We start from the raw sequence: 23,641 nt of genomic DNA, 5'->3' as shown, positions 1-23,641 counted from the left end.
GCCAATCATCACCTCTCTCTCTCTACAGCTCAGCCAATCGGTGTCTCCGGCGCTCGGCCCCTCTGAGGAGGAGGAGAGGGAGTGGAGGAGGAGGCTGAGGGAGTCCAGAGAGAGGGAGGCCCGGCAGGCGCTGCTCATCCACCGGCTCCAGAACAAGGTCAGGGTTCTGGAGGGCACACTGTTAGAACCAGGACCATTAGGGCCAGGACTGTTAGAACCAGAACCTGTTAAATCTTAACCGGGTCCATGCTGACTGGTGGCGGTCTTCATCCGTTACAGGAAGTGCAGACGTTGCTGAGCCCGTTTGACCAGTGATGATGTGTGTAGTGACCAGTTCAGATTGTCTGTGATGTGCACCCCCAGAAATCTGGTGCTTCTGACCACCTCCACAGATTTATTGTCAATGATGAGAGGTGAATGATTGGGCTGCTTCCTCCTGAAGTTGATGATCAACTCCTTGGTCTTCTCAACATTCAGGAGCAGATTGTTCATGCTGTACCAGTGCACCAACCGCTTCACCTTCTCTCTGTAGGACAGATCGTTGTTGTCCTGAATGAGACCCACTACTGTAGTGTCATCCAGATACTTTTTTTTTTTAAATTTTAGTAACATGAGAACATAAACAACATTTGCCACTCAAACATCAGGGTATTGAGGATGAAACACAGACACGTGCAAACATGCAGATGGCATACAACATAGGCGCAGAAGGCATTGTGCAAAGTAATACCTCAAGGGACATCAGATACATTAACCAGACAGTGGCAAGCTAAAAGTGAATGTGCTCAGATATTTCAGTCCATGCTAGTCCATATAGACCCCTCCGTAGAACCTGGGCTCCATCCTCGCCAATATAGTCCAGAAAAGGCTTCCGCATATTGAAGAATTTAAATGGGTTGTCTTTCAGCCAGAGGCTTATTGCTTCGAGAGGGACAAGTTCCATAATGTTCCTGATCCAAAGTGAGGTAGTAGGGACAGTGTCTAATATCCAGTGCAGGAGAACACATCTCCTGGCACCAAATAGCAACACCTGAAGCAGCTTCAATGAGGAGGGGTTAGATTCACTGCAGTAAGCTGAACACCCAAAATACAGGAAATGGGTTTTAGGGATAGTTTCTTCTTGAAAATAATGTCAGTTTCCTTACATACACTGCAGCAGAACTCAGTTACAAGGCAACAGTCAAAAATACAATGGAAATATGAGCCTTCATTAATTTTACATTTGTTACAGTATTTTGAGAGCGCAGGATTAAACTTATTACATCTTACTGGAGTAATTTGAAGCCAGTGTATGATTTTGAATTGTAATTCCCTGGCTTTGTTTGTAGATAGGCAACCTGAGGAGCTCTGCCAAACCCCACTCCACTCGTCATCAGAAATGGTTACCCCAAAATCAGTGTCCCAGAGGGATCTCGCTCGAGCAGAGTAAATGGTGCTGGAGGTTAACAGGGCCCCATAAAACTTAGTAATAAGTTTCTTAGAGTTGGAATTTTGCAACATATCCTCCATTGTTGAGAGGGAGAAACCATGAGGGTATAATTTAGTGACAGAGGTGACAAAGCTGCGCACTTGCAAATATCTGAAAAATTGGTTCTGCTGAAGATTATATTTCTCTTTAAGCTGATCAAATGACATCATAGAGCCATTCACCATGAGATCACCTAAAGTCTTAATACCTCTAGTGGCCCAGAGATAGGAGTGGTCCTCTAAACCAGAGGGGAAATCAGGGTTTGAGTGGATAGAGGTGAGGAGAGAGAGGAAACCCTCTTGGGTTTCAAATTTTCTTGCCAATCTCCAGGATTTTAGGGTGTTCTGTAAAATAAAGGGTTTTTTTTACATTAAGGCTAACCCATTTCTTAGAGACATATAAGAGATTATGGAGAGGAACAGGGGTCACTGGGAGAGCCTCCAAGGCTAGCCAGGTTGAGTCTGGGTCCTCTTTGAACCAGTGACACAAATGAATGCACAAACATGCAACTTGTTAGCGTTTAATGTCTGTAACCCCAAGACCCCCCTCCTCCAGAGGTCGTTGTAAAGCTGCAAGTTTTAATCTGGCCCGCTTATTTTTCCAAAGAAAAGATGAAAGAGAGCTGTTAAGAATAGAGAGGGATTTGCGTGTTAAGAGAGCAGGGATCATTTGGAACGGGTACAACAAACGTGGAAGTATGATCATCTTAAACAGATTTACTCTGCCCAAAAGGGACAGAGGCAGGGCTGTCCATCGAGCAAGGTCTTCTTTAATCCGACAAATCAAGGGTACAAAATTTGCTTTGTATAGGCCATAAATTGATGAGGTGACTTTTATGCCTAAATAGACAAATCCAGATGGGGACCAATGAAAAGGGGCAGAGCAAGTGGGAGACCAGGGCAGGTCAGGGGCATTGCCTCAGATTTAGAATAATTAATCTTATAGCCTGAAAACTGACTAAAGTCACGAATTATTTCCAGTACCCTGTTTATAGAGGTCTCTGGGTTACTGAGAAACAATAAGACATCATCACAGTATAAGGAAATTTTATGGTGTATAGGACTGACCTTTATACCTGAAACTAACAGGTCATTCCTAATGGCCTCCGCTAGGGGCTCAATAGCAAGGACAAAAAGCAGTGGTGAGACAGGACAGCCATGTCTACACCCCCGCCTCACAGTGAAAGCAGAGGACTTCAAACCATTTGTGATGACTGAAGCGTGCGGGGCAGCATAAAGAAGAGATATCCACTTAATGAAACTATCACCAAAGTTGAATTTAGAAAGAACCTCCAGTAAATAAGACCATTCCATTCTGTCAAAGGCCTTCTCTGCATCCAGAGAGATCACAAGAGATTTGGCCTTTGACCCTGAACTGTGCTGTATAAGGTTCAGCAGCCTTCTTATATTGTTGCTACTATAGCGACCCGATATAAAACCAGTCTGGTCCACAGAGATGATATCGGGAAGGACACCCTCGAGTCTCCTGGCTACTATTTTGGCAAGTAATTTCTGGTCTACATCCAGCAAAGAGATTGGCCTGTCAGAGGTACAGTCATCTGCAGGCTTTCCCTTCTTAAGAATTAGAGAAATGTTAGCATCCATCATAGTATTGGGAAGAGCCCCGGAGCTAACGGAGTATGACAGCATGTTAAGCAGAGGGCCAGTCAGCAGGTCACAGAAAGCCTTATAAAATTCTGGGGTTAGGCCATCTGGCCCAGGAGCCTTGCTGTTTTTTAAAGCACTGATAGCCTCTTTGACTTGGGGCGGCATGGCTCAGTGGGTAGAGTGGCCGTCTTGTAACTGGAAGGTTGCCGGTTCGATCCTCGGCCCGTTGAGCTCATGTCGAGGTGTCCCTGAGTAAGACACCTAACCCCTAATGGCTCCTGGTGGGTCGTGGTTAGCGCCTTGCATGGCAGCTTCCACCATCAGTGTGTGAATGGGTGAATGTGTCGTATCATGTATAGCGCTTTGGATAAAAGTGCTATATAAATACAACCATTTACTTCCTCGCTTGTAATGGGTCCGTTCAACAGCTCCCTCTGTATATCTGAAATTTGGGGAAGATTAACAGCCGAAAGAAAATCATGTGCCAGAGAGTCAGAGTGACAGTCCGTCTCAATTTTTAAAAAATTCCACAAACAAATTGTTACTGTCTTTGTTGTTATAAGTTCTTTTGCCAGATGCATCTTTTATAGCAGAGATAGCCTGGAGGTTGGGTTTAGCCTTCACCATATTTGATAAGTATTTATTTGGCTTATTCCCAAATTCATACAGCTTATGTTTAGCGAATAGGAGGGACTTCTGAGCCTCTTTACATAAAAGAGTGTCTAGGGCCGCAGTGGTAGCATCAATCTGTAGTCTCAAATCCACTGATGGGTTTGCATTAAAGTCTTCCTGAAGTTTACTTAACTTTTGTTCGAGATTCTGCTGCTCAGCTCTCTGCTTTTTCTTAAGATTGGCGGAGAAAGAAATCGTAAATCCACAAACTAGACAATTCCCGCACGCGGAAATCGTGGGAGGGGCTCAGGCCGGGCGCCCGTCGGGCCCTCGCGCGACGGCCATCCAGAGAGGCGTGTTTCGGCATTTTCCGGGCCGTGGCAGGCTTTTATTTTGAAATCATGTTGTGCTTTTATTTAGAAAGGCAGAGACAGGAAGATCTCACCAGGTCAAAATTTGGATTGGAGTTACTGTAAAGGCTGTGTGAAGCAGAGAGGTTTGTGTTAGCTGTAAAATGAAATTTTTGTTCACATCCTATGTATCTCCTGGGGGCTAAGCCCCCCTGTCCTTAAAACCTAGTGACGCCTCTGTGGCACTGTAGCAGATGGTCTGAGAGGGTTATTTTGTTTTTTGCTCAAGCTAGGGATTTTTGGAGCTTCTGTATGGAAAACCATAAATCCCACCATCACAATATATACATGCCTGAAAAGAAGAGATTTGGGTTTTTTTAAGACTGAAATGAAATCTGGAGGTGAAATTCTGACAAAGCACGTCATAAAACATCACTTAGAGAAAACATGGAAGATCGGCAGGAAAACATCACAACTGGGGTTCGATCCCAGGCCGCCCGCTCCAAAGGCGACAGCTCAGTGCGCTGAGCTATGAGAGACACATACTGATAAGTCTTTATGCTGCCTTCTTCAGTGGCAGACATGCTCCTGCCAGCAGTGGTTCTGAACGGGAGCGCAACGTCGCGTTCTGCCGGTCCTTACGGGCTAACCGTTAATCCTAGGTGAAAAGTGAAATGACCGTGAGCGAGAGGAAGGCTGTGGCTAACCAGAAATATAATTATTTTCCAAATATTGTGAGAAATGACCGAGCGACAGCGATTTAAAAAAACACTGTCCCTCCATTAGGCAGATGATTCAGTTTACATTGGTGCCTATGGAGAGAAGGGTGCGACTTTGCTGTAAACTGCTGCCTGCCATTTCACTTCAGAAAGAGCTAGGTCTTCAAACTTGGATTCATTTGAATCTCAGGTAAATTGTTTACAATCTGACCAAATTTCATTCTCCTAATACTTGTCGTTTGGTCGTGAGAGCGATTCGATCGTGAAAGTTTCAGGCGGATTTTTCACCTCTCCTTCACTCTAGCTAGTGACGTCACTCACTCTGACCAGAGCAGATTTTGAGAATTTTCACTTTTTTGAGGACTCACTGATCAAAAACTGTACATCTCAGCCTGACATAAAATACATCCCTGCGGAGACAAGAAAAATCACTGCGTTTTGATGGTTAAATGACGTTTCTAGGTGAAAGTATGGCGAAGCAGTGGCGCTGTGAAAACAGGTGACTCTTAAGTCTGAGTGATTCAGTAATCCCATTCATTGTCTATGTGGAAAATTAATGCAGGTTTTTGCTCATAACTCTAGCAAATATGAATGAATGTCTTAGAAACGTCATAGCCATCGATTCCCGATAAAACCACATAAGCTGATATATAATTTGTGTGTGATTTCTCAAAGCCCTGGGAGGAGTAGTGAGCCAAAGTTTTAGGCGGAAGAAGAAGAATAAGAAACCCCGTGGGAGAACAATAGTGGCTCTGGCATGTTCCTTGCCCGAGCCCCTAATAACTGCTTTGGCAGTCTCCCACAGAAGGCTTGGGGATATGTCAGGGGTATTGTTCTCTGTAATAAAGTAATTGAACTGTTCTGTAAAATATCGTTTAAAGTCCGGGTTTTAATAAGATGATTTGGGAATCGCCACTGCATCCTCGGGCGTTGTACTCCGCTGGACAAGACCAGAAACACTGGCGCGTGATCGCTAATGAGAATATTACCAATGGAGCAAGAAAGCCCCTTCTGAAGGCCATATTCAGAGATGAAAAAATAATCTATTCTAGAGGATGACTTGTGAACTTTAGAATAAAATGTATATGACTTATCATTAGGATGAAGAGTTCTCCATGCATCAACATAATGCATGTCCTTGCAGCAGCCAAGTAGAGATTGGGCTAGCCCTGTATTAGACTGTACTGATCTATTGGATTTATCTAAGCGTGGGTTCAGACAGCAGTTAAAATCCCCAGCTACCACAGAGGATTTGACCATCCACTTAGAGAAGGTAGAAAAACTTTAGTGTAAAAATCTGGGGCGCGAATAGGCGGAGCGTAAGCATTTAAATAGGAGACAGGTTCTCCACATAGAGTCCCTTTAATCATAACATATCTGCCTAATGTGTCAGCTTCAACCTCCACTTATGTTAAAGTGAAGGACCTGTGAACTAAGATAGCTACTCCCCTGCTTTTTGAAGTGAAAGAGGAATAAAAGACCTGGCCTACCCAATCTGTCTTCAATTTGGAGTGTTCGCTATCGTTTAAATGAGTCTCCTGAATCAATGCCAGCTGTATTTTCTCCTTTTTTAAGTAGTTAAGTATTTTCTTGCGTATTATTGGGTCCCGGATCCCATGGACATTCCAAGAGCACATTCTAATTGTTGTATTATCAGCCATTACTCCATTCATTACATGTAATAAATCTGCCTGACTCCCTTGTCAACATGTTAGTGTCCAATACAAGCCTTCTGACCAGGACGAAAACCAAAAATACAAATACATACCTCTGAAGTGTGGGGAAAAACAAAACCTGAAAACACCCCTCTCCCACTCCCCAGATGTCCCCCCAAACGGGACATCTAGAAAAATATGCATTAAGCATCCTACTTGGCCTAAACCAGTGCTCCACTTAGCAACGTAAATAGATACACAAACGTCAATATAGGCCTCCACATATATGACTATACACATATACACACATATATATCTGCATACTGTGCATAAAATATAACAACAGATACTTAGCTGGGGTGTTATGTGAACTCACCACTCAGTCCTTGAGTATAATAATCAAAACGGAAAGACATTAGAACAAGTCCAAGAAGGTCTAAAGCTTATCTGTTAAACAGTCCGTGCTACTGTGGTGTGAAAAAGGCCCAGTGAGCTGAGGAGAGGTGCTCTTCATCCTTCATTTTTGTTGGTATCAAGCGCTTCACCTGCTTGGAGTGCCGGGGCTATGGTATTCAATTCAATTCAATTCAATTCAATTCAATTTTATTTATATAGCGTCAATTACAGTCAAATCGTCTCAAGACGCTTTACAGAACCCATATGCCTGACCCCCAGAGCAGTCCAAAGGAGACAGTGGCAGGAAAACACCCTTTAACAGGGAAGAAACCTGGAGCAGAACCCGGCTCTATATAGGGGGGACCCATCTGCCTGCTGGCCGGGGGGGTTGAGAGGGACAGAGGAGGGCAAGGGGGAGGGATGGGAGAAGAGGGAGGGGTGGGAAAGCAAGGAAAACACAACACACATTTGGATACATGTATGACAGGATATGTGACACAGACAAAGTATAAGCTAACATTGAAAACTGACTCATAGTTTACTCTGATGATGTACGGCTCTGACATTAAACATACTCCATATATAGCTAGCAGTAAAATTCAAACAGTATGTAAGTTAGCATAACAGTATAGTGAAGGCGATGCAGAGTTGACTGGTGGAAAAAGGGAGTTGGAAGCAGAGGGCTGGAGGAAGGTCAGCAGCAGCATCCCACAGTGGACATGATGGAGACTGGACCAGCTGGTGGAACATCAACCACAGATCTGAAGCATCCAGCTCTGGGACCAGGGACACTCAGAGAAATAGCACAGGGGGAGACAGAGTGAATGTACTGCAATAACGGTATACATATTAAATGTAAAGGTAGATAGAGAAGGGCTCAGTGCGTCAAGAGAAGTCCCCCAGCAGCCTATAGGCCTATAGCAGCATGACTAGAGGCAGAACATGGTATCCATGTAGTATTTCTCTGCATCCTCCGGTGTAGTGAAGCTGTACCTCCTGCCATTGCACGTGATCCGCAGCCGAGCCGGGAACAGCAGACCATATTGGATATGGTCATCCGGATACTTAATGATGAGGTTTGCGGTGGATGCAGAGCAGCAGTCATGAGTCAGCAGCTTGAACAGTAGTGGGCTCAGAACCCATCCCTGTGGGGTTCTGATGGAGACAGATGGAGCTGCAGATGGTGTTTCTCACCGACTGTGGTCTGTTGGTGAGGAAATCTAGCAACCAGTTGTACATAGAGGTGCTGATATCCAATGGACTCAGTTTGTTAACCAGTTTCTGTGGGACTGACAGGTACTAGTGAATACTGACTAATACTAGTGAATACTGACTAGTGCTAATGAGTACTGACTAATACTGGTGAATACTGACTAGTACTGGTGAATACTGACTAATACTAGTGAATACTGACTAGTACTGATGAATATTGCAGGTGTTGGAGTACAGGGATCGATGTCAACGCTTGGAGCTTCAGGTGGAGGATGAACACACACAGATGATCAGCACTGAGGTGAGATTGAAGTAGTACTATAGCAGTACTGCATCGTACTATAGCAGAACTAGTACGCCACCTGCTGCAGGCCTGATGCTGGCCCTGCATCCATCCAGATGCTACAGCTGTTGTGTGTCTGTTGTGTGTCTGCAGCGGAGGATCAGAGAGCAGCACAGTGACTCCTTGGAGAGCGCCCTCATCAGGCTGGAGGAGGAGCAGCACAGGTGTGTTCACCTGTCCACTCATGCTGCAGTGACATCACTGCTATGACCTCACCAGGTGTGTCTGTCCTCAGGTCTGTTGGTCTGGCCGACACCAACGCTCTCCTCCGGGAGCAGCTCAGCCAATCAGAGCAGGCCAACAGGGTCCTGAGGGAGGACTTCCAGAAACTGACAGCTGATTGGACGACAGCTGTGGAGGAGGCGGGAAAGAGGGAGGCAGACTGGCACAGAGAGAGGGAGGTGAGCCATTTGACCTGAAGGTGGCGCTAAGCCGCTGTCACACTGACATGTTGTTTATTTGTTTGTTTATGTTTGTTTAGTGTCGGTCGGGTCATGTGGGTCAGCACCAGGCTCAACTGCTGTCAGTGTGGAGGTCTGTGGTCGCCCTGAGGAGACACTGTTACATCATGAAGACAGCTGCAGACAGGTACATCTACCGCAACCAATCACCACGCTCTGCTACAGCAACACGACCATCAGTTGACCATCCTGTCTCTGTGTTGCAGGGATCTGTGGCAGCTGAGGGCAGAATTTTCTCGTCTCTCCTCGTCCCTCCTCTTCAGCTGTGGCTCCTCCATGAGGCTCAGTGCTCCTCACACCTCCTCACTCTCTGACCTGCCTCCTCCTCTGTCCCCCACACTGGTCCTACCTCTTCTGGACTCCTCAGCTGCTGCACCTCTGCCCATTTGCTCCTCCACCCTGGGAACCTTCACCTTAGGAGAGCTGGAGCACAGAGAGGAGGACCAGATGGAGGAGAAGACACAGGAGGAGATGCAGGAGGAGAAGGTGAAGATGGAGGAGGAGCAGCAGCGGGTTCTGTCAGAGTTGCAGCTCATCCATCAATCTCAAGTTGAACAGACACAACAGCGGTAAAAGTTTCTGATGTTCTTCATTTATTCAAAATCAGATTCATCATCAACCTCCAGCCCTGAAGAGCCCTATCTCTCTTTAATGAGTGATTGTAGAGCTCTGCCTCTCTTTAATGAATGATTGTAGAGCTCTTTCTCTCTGTCTTTAGGGTTGTGGAGCTCTCTCGATCACTGCAACAGGAGGTCCATCAGATGGAGGTGATGGAGAAGGAGGCTGAGAGACTCAGGGAATCGGAGAGAAGCCTTCAGTCGGTCAGTCAGGCTGTGATCAGACTGGTGAGTGTTTTTAACTGTTGTGTTTGTTGTCAGACGACGTTATAAAATCAGTATTTTAAATGAGGCTTCTGCTAGTTAGCATGTTAGCATGTGATCTGGATGAGTCCCTCTGTTTCATCCTGGTTCTGCTGTCTGACAACAGAAACATCTGGAAAGGAGAGCAGCTTTATTGTAGTTCAGCTGAATTAAGATGTAGTTTAATGAGCACAGGAGAGCAGGAGAGAAACGAACAGATGCTAACACATGCTAACATGAAAACACAGTAACCCTCCCAGTCCTTGTTTATTGGATTAAAGTTTCCACCATCTCAGATTGGGACGGGGCAATAAGAAGCTGGGTCCCTATTGGTTAGTTAGCAGTGAGGTAACTCCTGGCTGGTAGAGTTCACTAGCTGTGAGAGGTTTGAGGAATGAGAGAAGTAAATGTCTTCAGATCTAAACAGCTTTTATTGGACACACAAAGTTTATGAAAACTATTAAATAAATATAAAGGGGTTTTTGCAATATGGAGCCTTTTAATTAATTTATCCCTCTAGCAGTTGTCATTCTGCACTACTGTATATATATTCTTATATATATATCTAAATATCTGTGTAGGTATGTATACTACTGGTCAAAAGTTTTAGAACATCCCAGTTTTTCCATTTTTTTATTGTAAATTCTACATGTTAATGTGTCCGTGTTATCTGAAATGAAAGCATCAAACAAATGAACAATAATAATCAATGTAGAAACCAAAATATATTCTCAAATTTTGACTCATCAAAGTACCACCTTTGACAGACATGGAAATCAGATGTTCTTCAGGAAGTTCTTCCAACTCTAGCAGAAGTTCCCATAAATATGTGGTTCTTGTAGGTTCTTTGCTTTCACTCTTCTGTCCAGTTCATCCAAACCAGCTCCATGGGTTAAAGTCTGGAGACTGTGCTGGACACTCCAGAACATCAGTGTCCTCCACTGTGATGAGCAGGTGTTTCTCCACAGCTTCCAGTTAGTGGAAGGTTTCTATAGCGATAATGTTGATCATCATGGATCAGTAGAGCTCAAAACCATGAACTACACTACACTGCTACAACCCTTTATACAATGACAGTAGTTCCATGGAAGCATTATCTACAATCACAAGAAATCAGGACGTCCTGCTAACCAGCCATCCAGGGGTTCAGTTCCATCAGGCTGATGGAGGTCCACCTTAAAGTCCACCTTCTGCTTCTAGTTTCTATCAGAGTTACAGAGCTGCTGGAAGTTGTGGTTCCTCCTATATGTGACCCGTTAGCATAACTAGCAGCTAGCTGCTGTTTAGAGCTGCTTCTGGACCAGGGCCGCTCTGATTGGTTCTCACTGTCAGGTGTTTTTGTTTAGTCCAGATCCCTCAGCAGCAGCGTGTCCTCAGATGGCATCCTCGGCCTGGACCTGTCCTCCCTGCTGTCCGTCCTGTCCCACGCTGAGAGCGCCCTCCGCTGGAAACACGAGGAGCTGCAGGTCAGTGGCGCTCAGACCTTCCTGCTGAGCTCACACCTTGCTGCCGTCTCACTGGCTCTGTCTGTCAGGGGGCGGAGCTTTCTCTGCGGCGCCTCAACGACGACATCACGACCCTGAAGGTTCAGCTGGAGCAGCTGGAGGACAACAACCAGCAGCTGAATGCACAAACACAACACACACAGCAGGAGCTCACACTCACTGTGGAGCTACTGAGCAGGTACACACACACACACACACACACACACACACACACACACACACACACACACACACACACACACACACACACACACACACACACACACACACACACACACACATAGTCAGTTTAAACAGAACCATTAGATCCACTCATTAGACTAAAACATTACAGTGGAAAAGTCTGAAGAACTCAGCAACGATCTGGAAAAGAAAACCACTGACTGGAACCAGTCAAAAAGTCACTGGGAGCCATTTGAAAGCAGCTTCAGATCCAGAATCGTCTGTTTGTCAGAATAAAGTTCATGGTCCAGTTGTGTTACTGCCATCATCAGGAAGAAAACACAAACTACCATCTGCTGCTGAGAGACCATTGGTCAGGATGGTCAAGAGTCAACCAGGAACCATCAGAAAGCAGGTCTGGATAGATGAGAAGCTGCTGGAACACAGCTGTCAGTGTCCACAGGGTTCTAGAGGATCCATGAAGAAGGAAGTTCTTCCTCTAGAAGCAGAACCTTCAAGCTCCACTCATCACATGGACAAAGAAAAGGTTCTGGAGGAAAGTTCTGTGGTCAGATGGAATAAAAACTGATGGTGAGGCCTTTAAGGTGAGGCCTCCGGAACCTGCGCCTGTGAAAGTGGCTGCAAAGTTTGGTGTCTCTTAACTGTTTTCAGTTTTTGCTATATTTTTTAAATATTTTGTCGTGTTTTATCGACTGCTGATGGAGGTTTCTGCTGGGAGAAGAATCTATTCAAGAGATGAGCTTTTTTCATTGAGACAGAACAAATCTGGACTGCAACATCCAATTCCAGTGGACATATTGAGGTGTTTTCATGGTTGCTGTGCTGGTGCAAAGGTGAAGGCTAGATAATGGAGATACAAGCCCTTTCTTCCATCAATCATTATGGGAAACGTGAACTCTTTGCCAAACAAATGTGACGAGCTGGAGACATTGGTGACGACGGACAAAACATACCGTGAATGCAGTCTCCTGTGTTTTACTAAGACCTGGTTGAATCAAAACAACTCAGACTCAACTGTGGATCTACCTGGCTTCACCCTCATAAGGTCAGACAGAGATACTAAAGCTAGTGGCAAGAAGAAAGGAGGAGGTCTGGCTTTATTTGTTAACCAGAGATGGTGTAACTCCTCACACATAATGGTTAAGGAGAAATTGTGTTGTCCAGATATTGAACTGTTGGCAGTTGGACTTCGGCCATATTATGTCCCAAGGGAGTTCAGTCACATCATAACAATGCTTGTATACATTCCACCCAAAGCAACTGACTTGGTTCCATGTGATTTGTTGCATGATACTGTTGCTAGGATACAGACTCAACATCCTGAGGCACTTGTAATAATATCAGGAGATTTCAATCATGTCAGCCTCTCCTCTCACCTGACCGAATTTACACAGTTTGTTAACTGCCCTACCAGAGGAAATAATACCCCAGACCTGCTGTATGCCAATGTCAAAGAAGCTTACAGAGCTACTGCCTTACCACCACTGGGCAGGTCAGATCATAACCTGGTTTATCTGCAGACCTGTTACAAACCTTGTGTGCTGAGACAGCCTGCAACTAAAGTCCAAATCAGAAGATGGAATCCTCAAGCTAGTGAAGTTCTAAGGGACTGCTTTGAATCAACAGACTGGAATGTGCTTCTGGAAACAGATGAGGACAGTATGAACACTGACAGACAGGTTGATTGTTTTAGTGAATACATCAGCTTCTGTAGAGACACAGTCAGACCTGCAAAGACTGTTCGCTGTTTCCCCAATAACAAACCATGGATCACAAGCGACATAAAGGCAATCCTCAACCAAAAAAAAAAAACAAGCTTTTAGAGACGGTGACAACGAACGGCTCAAAGAAGTGCAACACGAGTTGAAGAGGAGACTGAAAGAGGCAAAGATGGAATACAAAAAGATGATAGAGAGGAATTTTCTACACGGCAACATCCGTGATGTGTGGAGAGGAATCAATACCATCTCTGGACACAACAATAAAAAGAGGAGGAAGCCAATAGTGGGTGATGTGGAAAGAGCTGATGAACTCAACTTGTTCTTCAACAGATTTGACACTGTGGACACACCTACTTCCACTGCTGCTACTCCTTCTTCTCCTCAACATATGGAAATCCCCACTATAGCTCCTCCTCCTTCTCCTCCGTCTCCTACACATGTCTCCACAGCTGCAGCCACTTCCGTTCCAGCACCTGTATCCATCTCTGACACAGAGACAGGGGTGATGTTGGAGCTTCAGAGACTTTGCTCCTGTACTGTACCGGTACTAAAAATCAAATGTCCGGCTGAACTAAATGACTACAGACCTATTGCTCTGACCTCACATACCATGAAAACTCTGGAGCGGCTGGTTTTACATCTGCTGAGGCTTGAGGTCAAAGACAAACTCGATTCCTTGCAGTTTGCATACAAAGAACACATTGGAGTGGATGATGCCATCCTCTTCATGTTTCACCGTGTCCTGTCTCATGTGGAGGAACCTGGAGTTTATGTGAGAATCATGTTCTTTGATTTTTCAAATGCATTCAACTCCATCCAACCCACCATCCTCAAAGACAAGCTCACAGAGATGGGAGTGGATCCTTCCTATGTTTCATGGACTACAGATTACCTGACAGGAAGGCCACAGTTTGTCAGGCTGGGGAACTGTGTTTCTGGGACATTAATGAGTAGTACTGGGGCTCCACAAGGAACAGTCCTGGCTCCATTCCTGTTCACACTGTATACATCTGACTTCAAATCCAGCACTGAGTCCTGCCACATTCAGAAATACTCTGATGACACTGCTATTGTGGCATGTATCCAAAAAGGACATGAAGCTGAATACAGAGATCTGAGAAGTGCCTTCAGTGACTGGAGTCACAAAAACTGCTGCTACTCAACGCCTCAAAGACAAAGGAAATGATCATAGATTTCCGCAGGTCCAAACCCCCTCTTCAGCCAGTGAACACTCGTGGACATCGAGATGGTGACATCATATAAATATTTAGATGTCCATCTTGATAATAAGTTGGACTGGTCTACAAACGTAGACTTCATCTGCAAAAAGGGCCAGAGCCGACTTTATTGCCTCAGAAGACTTCGATCACTAGACATCTGCAGTAAGATGCTGCAGATGTTTTATCAGTCTGTGGTAGCAAGTGTCCTGTTTTATGCTGCAGTCTGCTGGGAGGCAGCATAAAACAGAAGGATGCAAGGTGTCTGAACAAACTGATTAAAAAAGCTGCTCTGTGGTTGGAATCAGATTGAACTCATTGGAGGATGAGGTGGAGAGACGGACACTGAGCAAGATGGAGGCCATTCTGACCAACATGGATCATCCACTTCACATCTGCCTCAATGAACAACGAAACATCAGTGGATGGCTCCTGTCCCTACGCTGCAAGACTGAAAGATTTAGGAAATCTTTCTTGCCATCAGCAGTCAGGCTATTCAATTCAAAATTAAACAGATAAGAACCCTGACAACTGAATTTCCCTTCGGGGATGAATAAAGTGATTCTGATTCTGATTTAACCCCAAGAACACCAAACCTACCATCAAACATGGAGGTGACAGTATCATGTTCTGACGAACTCGAGCTTCACACAAAGTAAATGGAATAATGAAGAAGGAGGATCACCTCCACGTTCTTCAGGAAAACCTAAAACCATCAGCAGAAGGTTGATCTTGGGCACAGTTGGATGTTTCAACCAGACAATGAGCCCAAACACACATCAGATGTGGTAAAGAAATGGTTCTATCAGGCTTGAATGAAGGTTCTAGACTGGTCTCCACAAAGTCCTGATGTAGACCCATCAAGAACTTGAAGAACCAAGTCAGAAAGACCACAAATTTAGAAGAGCTGAACCAGTTGTAAATAATAATAATGGATTAGATTTATATAGCGCTTTTCTGGGCACTCAAAGCGCTTCACAATGGATCCATTATTCATTCACTCACACATTCTCACTCTGGTGGTGGTAAGCTACATTTGTAGTCACAGCTGTCCTGGGGCAGATTGATGGAAGCGTGGCTGCCAATCCTACAGCCCCTCTGACCACCAACATTCACGCACCAGTGTGAGAGCAGCACTGGAGGCAAGGCGGGTAAAGTGTCTTGCCCAAGGACACAACAGCACATGACTAGGACAGAGTGGGAATCAAACCACCGACCCTTTGATCATTGGACGACCCGCTCTACCACCTGAGCCACAGCCACCCAGTTCTGTCCAGAGGAGTCAAAGATAAACCAGAAGAACCAAACTGAGGAGGAAACGGACAAATTTAACCAAACATTAATATTTCTGTTTGTTTAAGATGCAGCAGATTTAGTCGTATTTCCAGAAATGGAACAAGCTGAAATAACAAAGATTCTTGTTTTAATGATTACATCAGAGAACATTCAGAGTTCTAGGAGTGGAACTGATCTGAAAACATGGTCTTTAGAAGTGGATATAAACTAGTGTTCACACCTGTGTCTGCATGTACAGATGACCTCTGTGTGACCTCTGTGTGACCTCTGTGTGACCTCTGTGTGACCTCTGACAGAGAGCAGGAGGTGTGTTCCTCCCTCCGCCTACAGCTGCAGGAGGTCCAGAGCAGAGAGGAGGAGCTCCACAGAGACCGAGACCGACAGCAGGAGCGCCTGGAGTGTCTGGAGGCTGAGACACGCCGACGGTAACCGGTTCTATCACGCTCTGCTGGGTTCTACAAGGTTCTACCGTATTCTATGGGGTTCTACCAGGTTCTACTCGGTTCTACCAGGTTGTACTGTGCTCTACCGTGTTCTACAGGGTTGTGCTGTTTTGTGTTCTAGTGGGTTCTACTGGGTTCTACTGTGCCGTGTTCTACAGGGTTCTACTGGGCAGTGTTGGGCAGTAACGTCACTACAAATAGCGTCGTTAGTAGTTTAACTACATTTTTCTGTAACGACGTGGTAGCGTCGTTGTTTACAAAATAAAAAACGTTTCAACAGCTTAGCTAATCTTTTGGTCATGTAGTGCGGTAGCGAACGCAAAAAGCTACATTAAAAATGATGAATGTTGAACTGCTTGAAGCGGAGCTTTCTGCTCTGCTGCAGGCTCATCTCACACTTTTAAGGATCAGACAGTGACATCCTCTCCAAACGCCGACATGTCTGTGTCGACCAATAGAAGCAGAGGAACTGTTGATGTCGTCATTCAACATTCCCTTCCACTGGATCCACACACACACACACACACACACACACACACACACACACACACACACACACACACACACAGACGCTCGCTTCAGTTCATGAGAGATGGCAGAGAAGGAGTCAGAGTCACCGTGGCCCTACCTACATAGTTATATGAGTTTTTGTGTAAAAACGGAGAAAAATTGTTTTCAGATGCCTACTGTGCCAGCCCAAGGCGAAGTTTCTGTCAACTTTAAAGACGTCAACTACAAATGTGAGAACCCATATACAGGTGATACCGAATATGCACAACCAGCAGCAGTTAGCTAACCACCACATGTCAACCGCAGTATAAGATGCACACACAACGAGCTACTTTTCAACATCTAAAATTCGCGTGGCAGTAAATTAATTAAATTCAGCGTAAGGTTGTGGTGGCAGTGTGTGAATATGTATAAATTGGGGGATTAAATAATTAAACTGATACATATTGGAGGGAAGAGGTATGGGAGAAAACGAGGTAACAGTAAAACCAAAATCTGTCTTCTTCAGTATTACTGTTAACACTAATGAGCAAATGGCTGAAAAAAATAACAGAAAGGGAAACAAAAGTGATGGCATAAATGATTAAATATCTTAATCTTACACTCAAGACCAAAACTGAGTTAAGTAGTAGTGGATACAGCACTTTGGGAAAGCATTGAATGATTTTACATAGATATTAGACTTAAGAAATAAAACTTGATTTAATACCCAAATTATGTATAAAATTGTCTTACTATAATATTGCTTACTTTATATGGAAATGATATCAAATGTAACCTATTATACCCTCCAATGTAAGTGGTGTGTTAATATAAGCTACTGCAACTTAATTATCAGATACATTATGTCTGCAATACAAACTAAAAAGAAAATCAAAACAATGATTTCTAATGTAAAAAGGTTGATTCATTTTAAATAGAGCTCCACATATTCCTCAGTGTATCAACTTAGTAAGTTTGGAGCACTGAGAACAAAAATGATGGTTTAATAATAAACAAGTCAGCATTTTCTTGTCTCCGTCTGACTGACTTCATTAGTCCCTGAAATTTTTTGGTAAGAAAAAAAAGTAACTTGAATGTATTAAGCTACTTTGGCCATATTGCTGTAGCTTAGCTTGCTACATTTCTGTGGGTCATAGCTTCAGTGTAGTGAAGCTTGATTTAACACAGAGTAGCTGGTAGCTTAGCTCAGTACAGTTTACAAGTAGCTTGCCCAACACTGCTACTGGGTTCTTCTGGGTCCTGCTGTTCCGTCTTCTACTGAGTTCTACTGAATTCTATCGAGTTCTCTTGTTCCGTGTTCTGCTGGATTCCACTGGGTTCTACCGGGTTCTGCTGTTCCATGTTCGACTAGGTTCTACTGGGTTCTAACGTGTTCCTTTGGGTTCTCCTGGGTTCTACCGTGCTCTGCCGAGTCCTACCGGGTTCTACCATGTTCTACTGAGTTCTCCTGAGTTCTACCAGGTTGTACCGTGCTCTCCCGGGTTCCACAGGGTTCTACCAGGTTCTACTATGTTGTACAGAGTTTCACTGAGTTCTGCTGTTCTGCGTTCTACTGGATTCTATTGGGTTCTACTGGGTTCTGCCGTTCCGTGTTGTCTGCTCTACATCTGTGGTTCTGTTTCAGAGTGGAGGCGGAACTGTTAGAGAACGTCCAGCAGTCAGAGAGAGAAGCTCTGCAGAGAACTGAGATCCACAGACTGAAGGTAGAACCGAACTCTGAGGTTCTGGACTGGCTCTGACTGTAGAAGACTGAGTCTGTCCTCCTGTCTGTCTGTCTGTCTTCCTGTCTGTCCTCCTGTCTGTCCTCATGTCTGTCTGTCCTCATGTTTGTCCTCCTGTCTCTGTCCTCCTGTCTGTCCTCCTGTCTGTCTGTCCTCCTGTCTGTCTGTCCTTATGTCCGTCCTCCTGTCTGTCTGTCCTCCTGTCTGTCTGTCCTCATGTCTGTCTGTCCTTATGTCTGTCCTCCTGTCTGTCTGTCCTCATGTCTGTCTGTCCTTATGTCTGTCCTCCTGTCTGTCCTCCTATCTGTCTGTCCTCCTGTCTGTCTGTCCTCCTGTCTGTCTGTCCTCATGTCTCTCTGTCCTTATGTCTGTCCTCCTGTCTGTCTGTCCTCATGTCTGTCTTCCTGTCTGTCCTCCTGTCTGTCTGTCCTCCTGTCTGTCTGTCCTTATGTCTGTCTTCCTGTCTGTCCTCCTGTCTGTCTGTCCTCCTGTCTGTCTGTCCTCATGTCTGTCCTCCTGTCTGTCTGTCCTCCTGTCTGTCTGTCCTTATGTCCGTCCTCCTGTCTGTCTGTCCTCATGTCTGTCTGTCCTTATGTCCATCCTCCTGTCTGTCTGTCCTTATGTCTGTCCTCATGTCTGTCCGCCTGTCTGTCTGTCTTCCTGTCTGTCCTCCTGTCTGACCTCCTGTCTGTCTGTCCTCCTGTCTGTCTGTCCTCCTGTCTGTCCTCATGTCTGTCTGTCCTCATGTTTGTCCTCCTGTCTGTCTGTCCTCCTGTCTGCCTGTCCTTATTTCTGTCCTCATGTCTGCCTGTCCTCATGTTTGTCCTCCTGTCTGTCTGTCCTCCTGTCTGTCTGTCCTCCTGTCTGTCCTCCTGTCTGTCCTCATGTCTGTCTGTCCTCATGTTTGTCCTCCTGTCTCTGTCCTCCTGTCTGTCCTCCTGTCTGTCTGTCCTCCTGTCTGTCTGTCCTTATGTCCGTCCTCCTGTCTGTCTGTCCTCATGTCTGTCTGTCCTCCTGTCTGTCTGTCCTTATGTCTGTCCTCCTGTCTGTCTGTCCTCATGTCTGTCTGTCCTTATGTCTGTCCTCCTGTCTGTCTGTCCTCATGTCTGTCTGTCCTCATGTCTGTCCTCCTGTCTGTCTGTCCTTATGTCTGTCCTCCTGTCTGTCCTCCTATCTGTCTGTCCTCCTGTCTGTCTGTCCTCCTGTCTGTCTGTCCTCATGTTTGTCCTCCTGTCTGTCTGTCCTCATGTCTCTCTGTCCTTATGTCTGTCCTCCTGTCTGTCTGTCCTCATGTCTGTCTTCCTGTCTGTCCTCCTGTCTGTCTGTCCTTATGTCTGTCCTTATGTCTGTCCTCCTGTCTGTCTGTCCTCCTGTCTGTCTGTCCTTATGTCTGTCCTCCTGTCTGTCTGTCCTCCTGTCTGTCTGTCCTTATGTCTGTCCTCATGTCTGTCCTCCTGTCTGTCTGTCCTCCTGTCTGTCTGTCCTTATGTCTGTCCTTATGTCTGTCCTCCTGTCTGTCTGTCCTCCTGTCTGTCTGTCCTTATGTCTGTCCTCCTGTCTGTCTGTCCTTATGTCTGTCCTCATGTCTGTCTTCCTGTCTGTCCTCCTGTCTGTCTGTCCTCCTGTCTGTCTGTCCTTATGTCTGTCCTTATGTCTGTCCTCCTGTCTGTCTGTCCTCCTGTCTGTCTGTCCTTATGTCTGTCCTCCTGTCTGTCTGTCCTCATGTCTGTCCTCCTGTCTGTCTGTCCTCCTGTCTGTCTGTCCTTATGTCCATCCTCCTGTCTGTCTGTCCATCCTCCTGTCTGTCTGTCCTTATGTCTGTCCTCCTGTTTGTCTGTCCTCCTGTCTGTCCGCCTGTCTGTCTGTCTTCCTGTCTGTCTTCCTGTCTGCCCTCCTGTCTGTCCTCCTGTCTGTCTGTCCTCCTGTCTGTCCTCATGTCTGTCTGTCCTCCTGTCTGTCTGTCCTCATGTCTGTCCTTCTGTCTGTCTGTCCTCCTGTCTGTCTGTCCTCATGTCTGTCTGTCCTCATGTCTGTCCTCATGTCTGTCTGTCCTCATGTTTGTCCTCCTGTCTGTCTGTCCTCCTGTCTGCCTGTCCTTATTTCTGTCCTCATGTCTGCCTGTCCTCATGTTTGTCCTCCTGTCTGTCTGTCCTCCTGTCTGTCTGTCCTCCTGTCTGTCCTCCTGTCTGTCCTCATGTCTGTCTGTCCACATGTCTGTCCTCATGTCTGTCTGTCCTCCTGTCTGTCCTCCTGTCTGTCTGTCCTCATGTTTGTCCTCCTGTCTGTCTGTCCTCCTGTCTGTCTGTCCTCCTGTCTGCCTGTCCTTATTTGTGTCCTCATGTCTGCCTGTCCTCATGTTTGTCCTCCTGTCTGTCTGTCCTCCTGTCTGTCCTCCTGTCTGTCTGTCTGTCTTCCTGTCTGTCCTCCTGTCTCTGTCCTCCTGTCTGTCTGTCCTCATGTCTGTCCCCCTGTCTGTCTGTCCTCATGTCTCTCTGTCCTTATGTCTGTCCTCCTGTCTGTCTGTCCTTATGTCTGTCCTCCTGTCTGTCTGTCCTCCTGTCTGTCTGTCCTCATGTCTGTCTTCCTGTCTGTCCTCCTGTCTGTCTGTCCTCCTGTCTGTCTGTCCTCATGTCTGTCCTCCTGTCTGTCTGTCCTCCTGTCTGTCTGTCCTTATGTCCGTCCTCCTGTCTGTCTGTCCTCCTGTCTGTCTGTCCTTATGTCCATCCTTCTGTCTGTCTGTCTGTCCTCCTGTCTGTCTGTCCTTATGTCTGTCCTCATGTCTGTCCGCCTGTCTGTCTGTCTTCCTGTCTGTCCTCCTGTCTGACCTCCTGTCTGTCTGTCCTCCTGCCTGTCCTCATGTCTGTCTGTCCTCCTGTCTGTCTGTCCTCCTGTCTGTCTGTCCTCCTGTCTGCCTGTCCTTATTTCTGTCCTCATGTCTGCCTGTCCTCATGTTTGTCCTCCTGTCTGTCTGTCCTCCTGTCTGTCTGTCCTCCTGTCTGTCCTCCTGTCTGTCCTCATGTCTGTCTGTCCTCATGTTTGTCCTCCTGTCTCTGTCCTCCTGTCTGTCCTCATGTCTGTCTGTCCTCATGTCTGTCTGTCCTCATGTTTGTCCTCCTGTCTCTGTCCTCCTGTCTGTCCTCCTGTCTGTCCTCCTGTCTGTCCTCCTGTCTGTCTTCCTGTCTGTCCTCATGTCTGTCTGTCCGCATGTTTGTCCTCCTGTCTGTCTGTCCTTATGTCTGTCCTTATGTCTGTCCTCATGTCTGTCCGCCTGTCTGTCTGTCTTCCTGTCTGTCCTCCTGTCTGTCCTCATGTCTGTCTGTCCTCCTGTCTGTCTGTCCTCCTGTCTGTCCTCCTGTCTGTCCTCCTGTCTGTCCTCATGTCTGTCTGTCCTCATGTTTGTCCTCCTGTCTGTCTGTCCTCCTGTCTGTCCTCCTGTCTGTCTGTCCTCATGTCTGTCTGTCCTCCTGTCTGTCCTCCTGTCTGTCTTCCTGTCTGTCCTCATGTCTGTCTGTCCTCATGTTTGTCCTCCTGTCTGTCTGTCCTCCTGTCTGTCTGTCCTCCTGTCTGTCTGTCCTCATGTCTGTCTGTCCTCATGTCTGTCTGTCCTCCTGTCTGTCCTCCTGTCTGTCTGTCCTCCTGTCTGTCTGTCCTCCTGTCTGTCTGTCCTCATGTTTGTCCTCCTGTCTGTCTGTCCTCCTGTCTGTCTATCCTCATGTCTGCCTGTCCTTATTTCTGTCCTCATGTCTGTCTGTCCTCATGTTTGTCCTCCAGTCTGGCTGTCCTCATGGCTGTCCGTCCTCATGTCTGTCCGTCCTCATGTCTGTCCTCATGTCTGTCTGTCCTCCTGTCTGTCTGTCCTCCTGTCTGTCTGTCCTCATGTCTGTCCTCATGTCTGTCCTCATGTCTGTCCTCATGTCTGTCTGTCCTCATGTCTGTCCTCATGTCTGTCCTCCTGTCTGTCTGTCCTCATGTCTGTCCTCCTGTCTGTCTGTCCTCATGTCTGTCTGTCCTCATGTCTGTCCTCCTGTCTGTCTGTCCTCCTGTCTGTCTGTCCTCATGTCTGTCCTCATGTCTGTCTTCCTGTCTGTCCTCATGTCTGTCCTCCTGTCTGTCCTCATGTCTGTCTGTCCTCATGTCTGTCCTCATGTCTGTCCTCATGTCTGTCTGTCCTCATGTCTGTCCTCCTGTCTGTCTGTCCTCATGTCTGTCTGTCCTCATGTCTGTCCTCCTGTCTGTCTGTCCTCCTGTCTGTCTGTCCTCATGTCTGTCCTCATGTCTGTCTTCCTGTCTGTCCTCCTGTCTGTCTGTCCTCCTGTCTGTCTGTCCTCATGTCTGTCCTCCTGTCTGTCTGTCCTCCTGTCTGTCTGTCCTCATGTCTGTCTGTCCTCATGTCTGTCCTCATGTCTGTCCTCCTGTCTGTCTGTCCTCCTGTCTGTCCTCCTGTCTGTCTGTCCTCATGTCTGTCTGTCCTCCTGTCTGTCCTCCTGTCTGTCTTCCTGTCTGTCCTCATGTCTGTCTGTCCTCATGTTTGTCCTCCTGTCTGTCTGTCCTCCTGTCTGTCTGTCCTCCTGTCTGTCTGTCCTCATGTCTGTCTGTCCTCATGTCTGTCTGTCCTCCTGTCTGTCCTCCTGTCTGTCTGTCCTCCTGTCTGTCTGTCCTCCTGTCTGTCTGTCCTCATGTTTGTCCTCCTGTCTGTCTGTCCTCCTGTCTGTCTATCCTCATGTCTGCCTGTCCTTATTTCTGTCCTCATGTCTGTCTGTCCTCATGTTTGTCCTCCAGTCTGGCTGTCCTCATGGCTGTCCGTCCTCATGTCTGTCCGTCCTCATGTCTGTCCTCATGTCTGTCTGTCCTCCTGTCTGTCTGTCCTCCTGTCTGTCTGTCCTCATGTCTGTCCTCATGTCTGTCCTCATGTCTGTCTGTCCTCATGTCTGTCCTCATGTCTGTCCTCCTGTCTGTCTGTCCTCATGTCTGTCCTCCTGTCTGTCTGTCCTCATGTCTGTCTGTCCTCATGTCTGTCCTCCTGTCTGTCTGTCCTCCTGTCTGTCTGTCCTCATGTCTGTCCTCATGTCTGTCTTCCTGTCTGTCCTCATGTCTGTCCTCCTGTCTGTCCTCATGTCTGTCTGTCCTCATGTCTGTCCTCATGTCTGTCCTCATGTCTGTCTGTCCTCATGTCTGTCCTCCTGTCTGTCTGTCCTCATGTCTGTCTGTCCTCATGTCTGTCCTCCTGTCTGTCTGTCCTCCTGTCTGTCTGTCCTCATGTCTGTCCTCATGTCTGTCTTCCTGTCTGTCCTCCTGTCTGTCTGTCCTCCTGTCTGTCTGTCCTCATGTCTGTCCTCCTGTCTGTCTGTCCTCCTGTCTG

General features: G+C 46.5%; 1 protein-coding gene across 1 annotated transcript in view; it reads left to right on the top strand.

The window, feature by feature from the left end:
* Positions 1–23,641, top strand: part of si:dkey-230p4.1 (trichohyalin) — a 55,871-nt gene that overhangs the window by 5,999 nt on the left and 26,231 nt on the right. The window contains exons 3-13 of the mRNA XM_051959379.1: positions 29–157; positions 8,243–8,320; positions 8,456–8,526; positions 8,598–8,763; positions 8,844–8,950; positions 9,030–9,392; positions 9,542–9,668; positions 11,030–11,149; positions 11,218–11,366; positions 15,902–16,030; positions 18,186–18,264. Of these exons, the coding sequence (XP_051815339.1) occupies positions 29–157; positions 8,243–8,320; positions 8,456–8,526; positions 8,598–8,763; positions 8,844–8,950; positions 9,030–9,392; positions 9,542–9,668; positions 11,030–11,149; positions 11,218–11,366; positions 15,902–16,030; positions 18,186–18,264 (1,518 nt within the window). The remainder of the gene's footprint in view (positions 1–28; positions 158–8,242; positions 8,321–8,455; positions 8,527–8,597; positions 8,764–8,843; positions 8,951–9,029; positions 9,393–9,541; positions 9,669–11,029; positions 11,150–11,217; positions 11,367–15,901; positions 16,031–18,185; positions 18,265–23,641) is intronic.

The sequence above is a fragment of the Acanthochromis polyacanthus genome, chromosome 14, assembly GCF_021347895.1.
Source record: "Acanthochromis polyacanthus isolate Apoly-LR-REF ecotype Palm Island chromosome 14, KAUST_Apoly_ChrSc, whole genome shotgun sequence".
Lineage (NCBI taxonomy): Eukaryota > Metazoa > Chordata > Actinopteri > Pomacentridae > Acanthochromis > Acanthochromis polyacanthus.
This window is presented reverse-complemented; position numbering and strand designations above follow the sequence as displayed.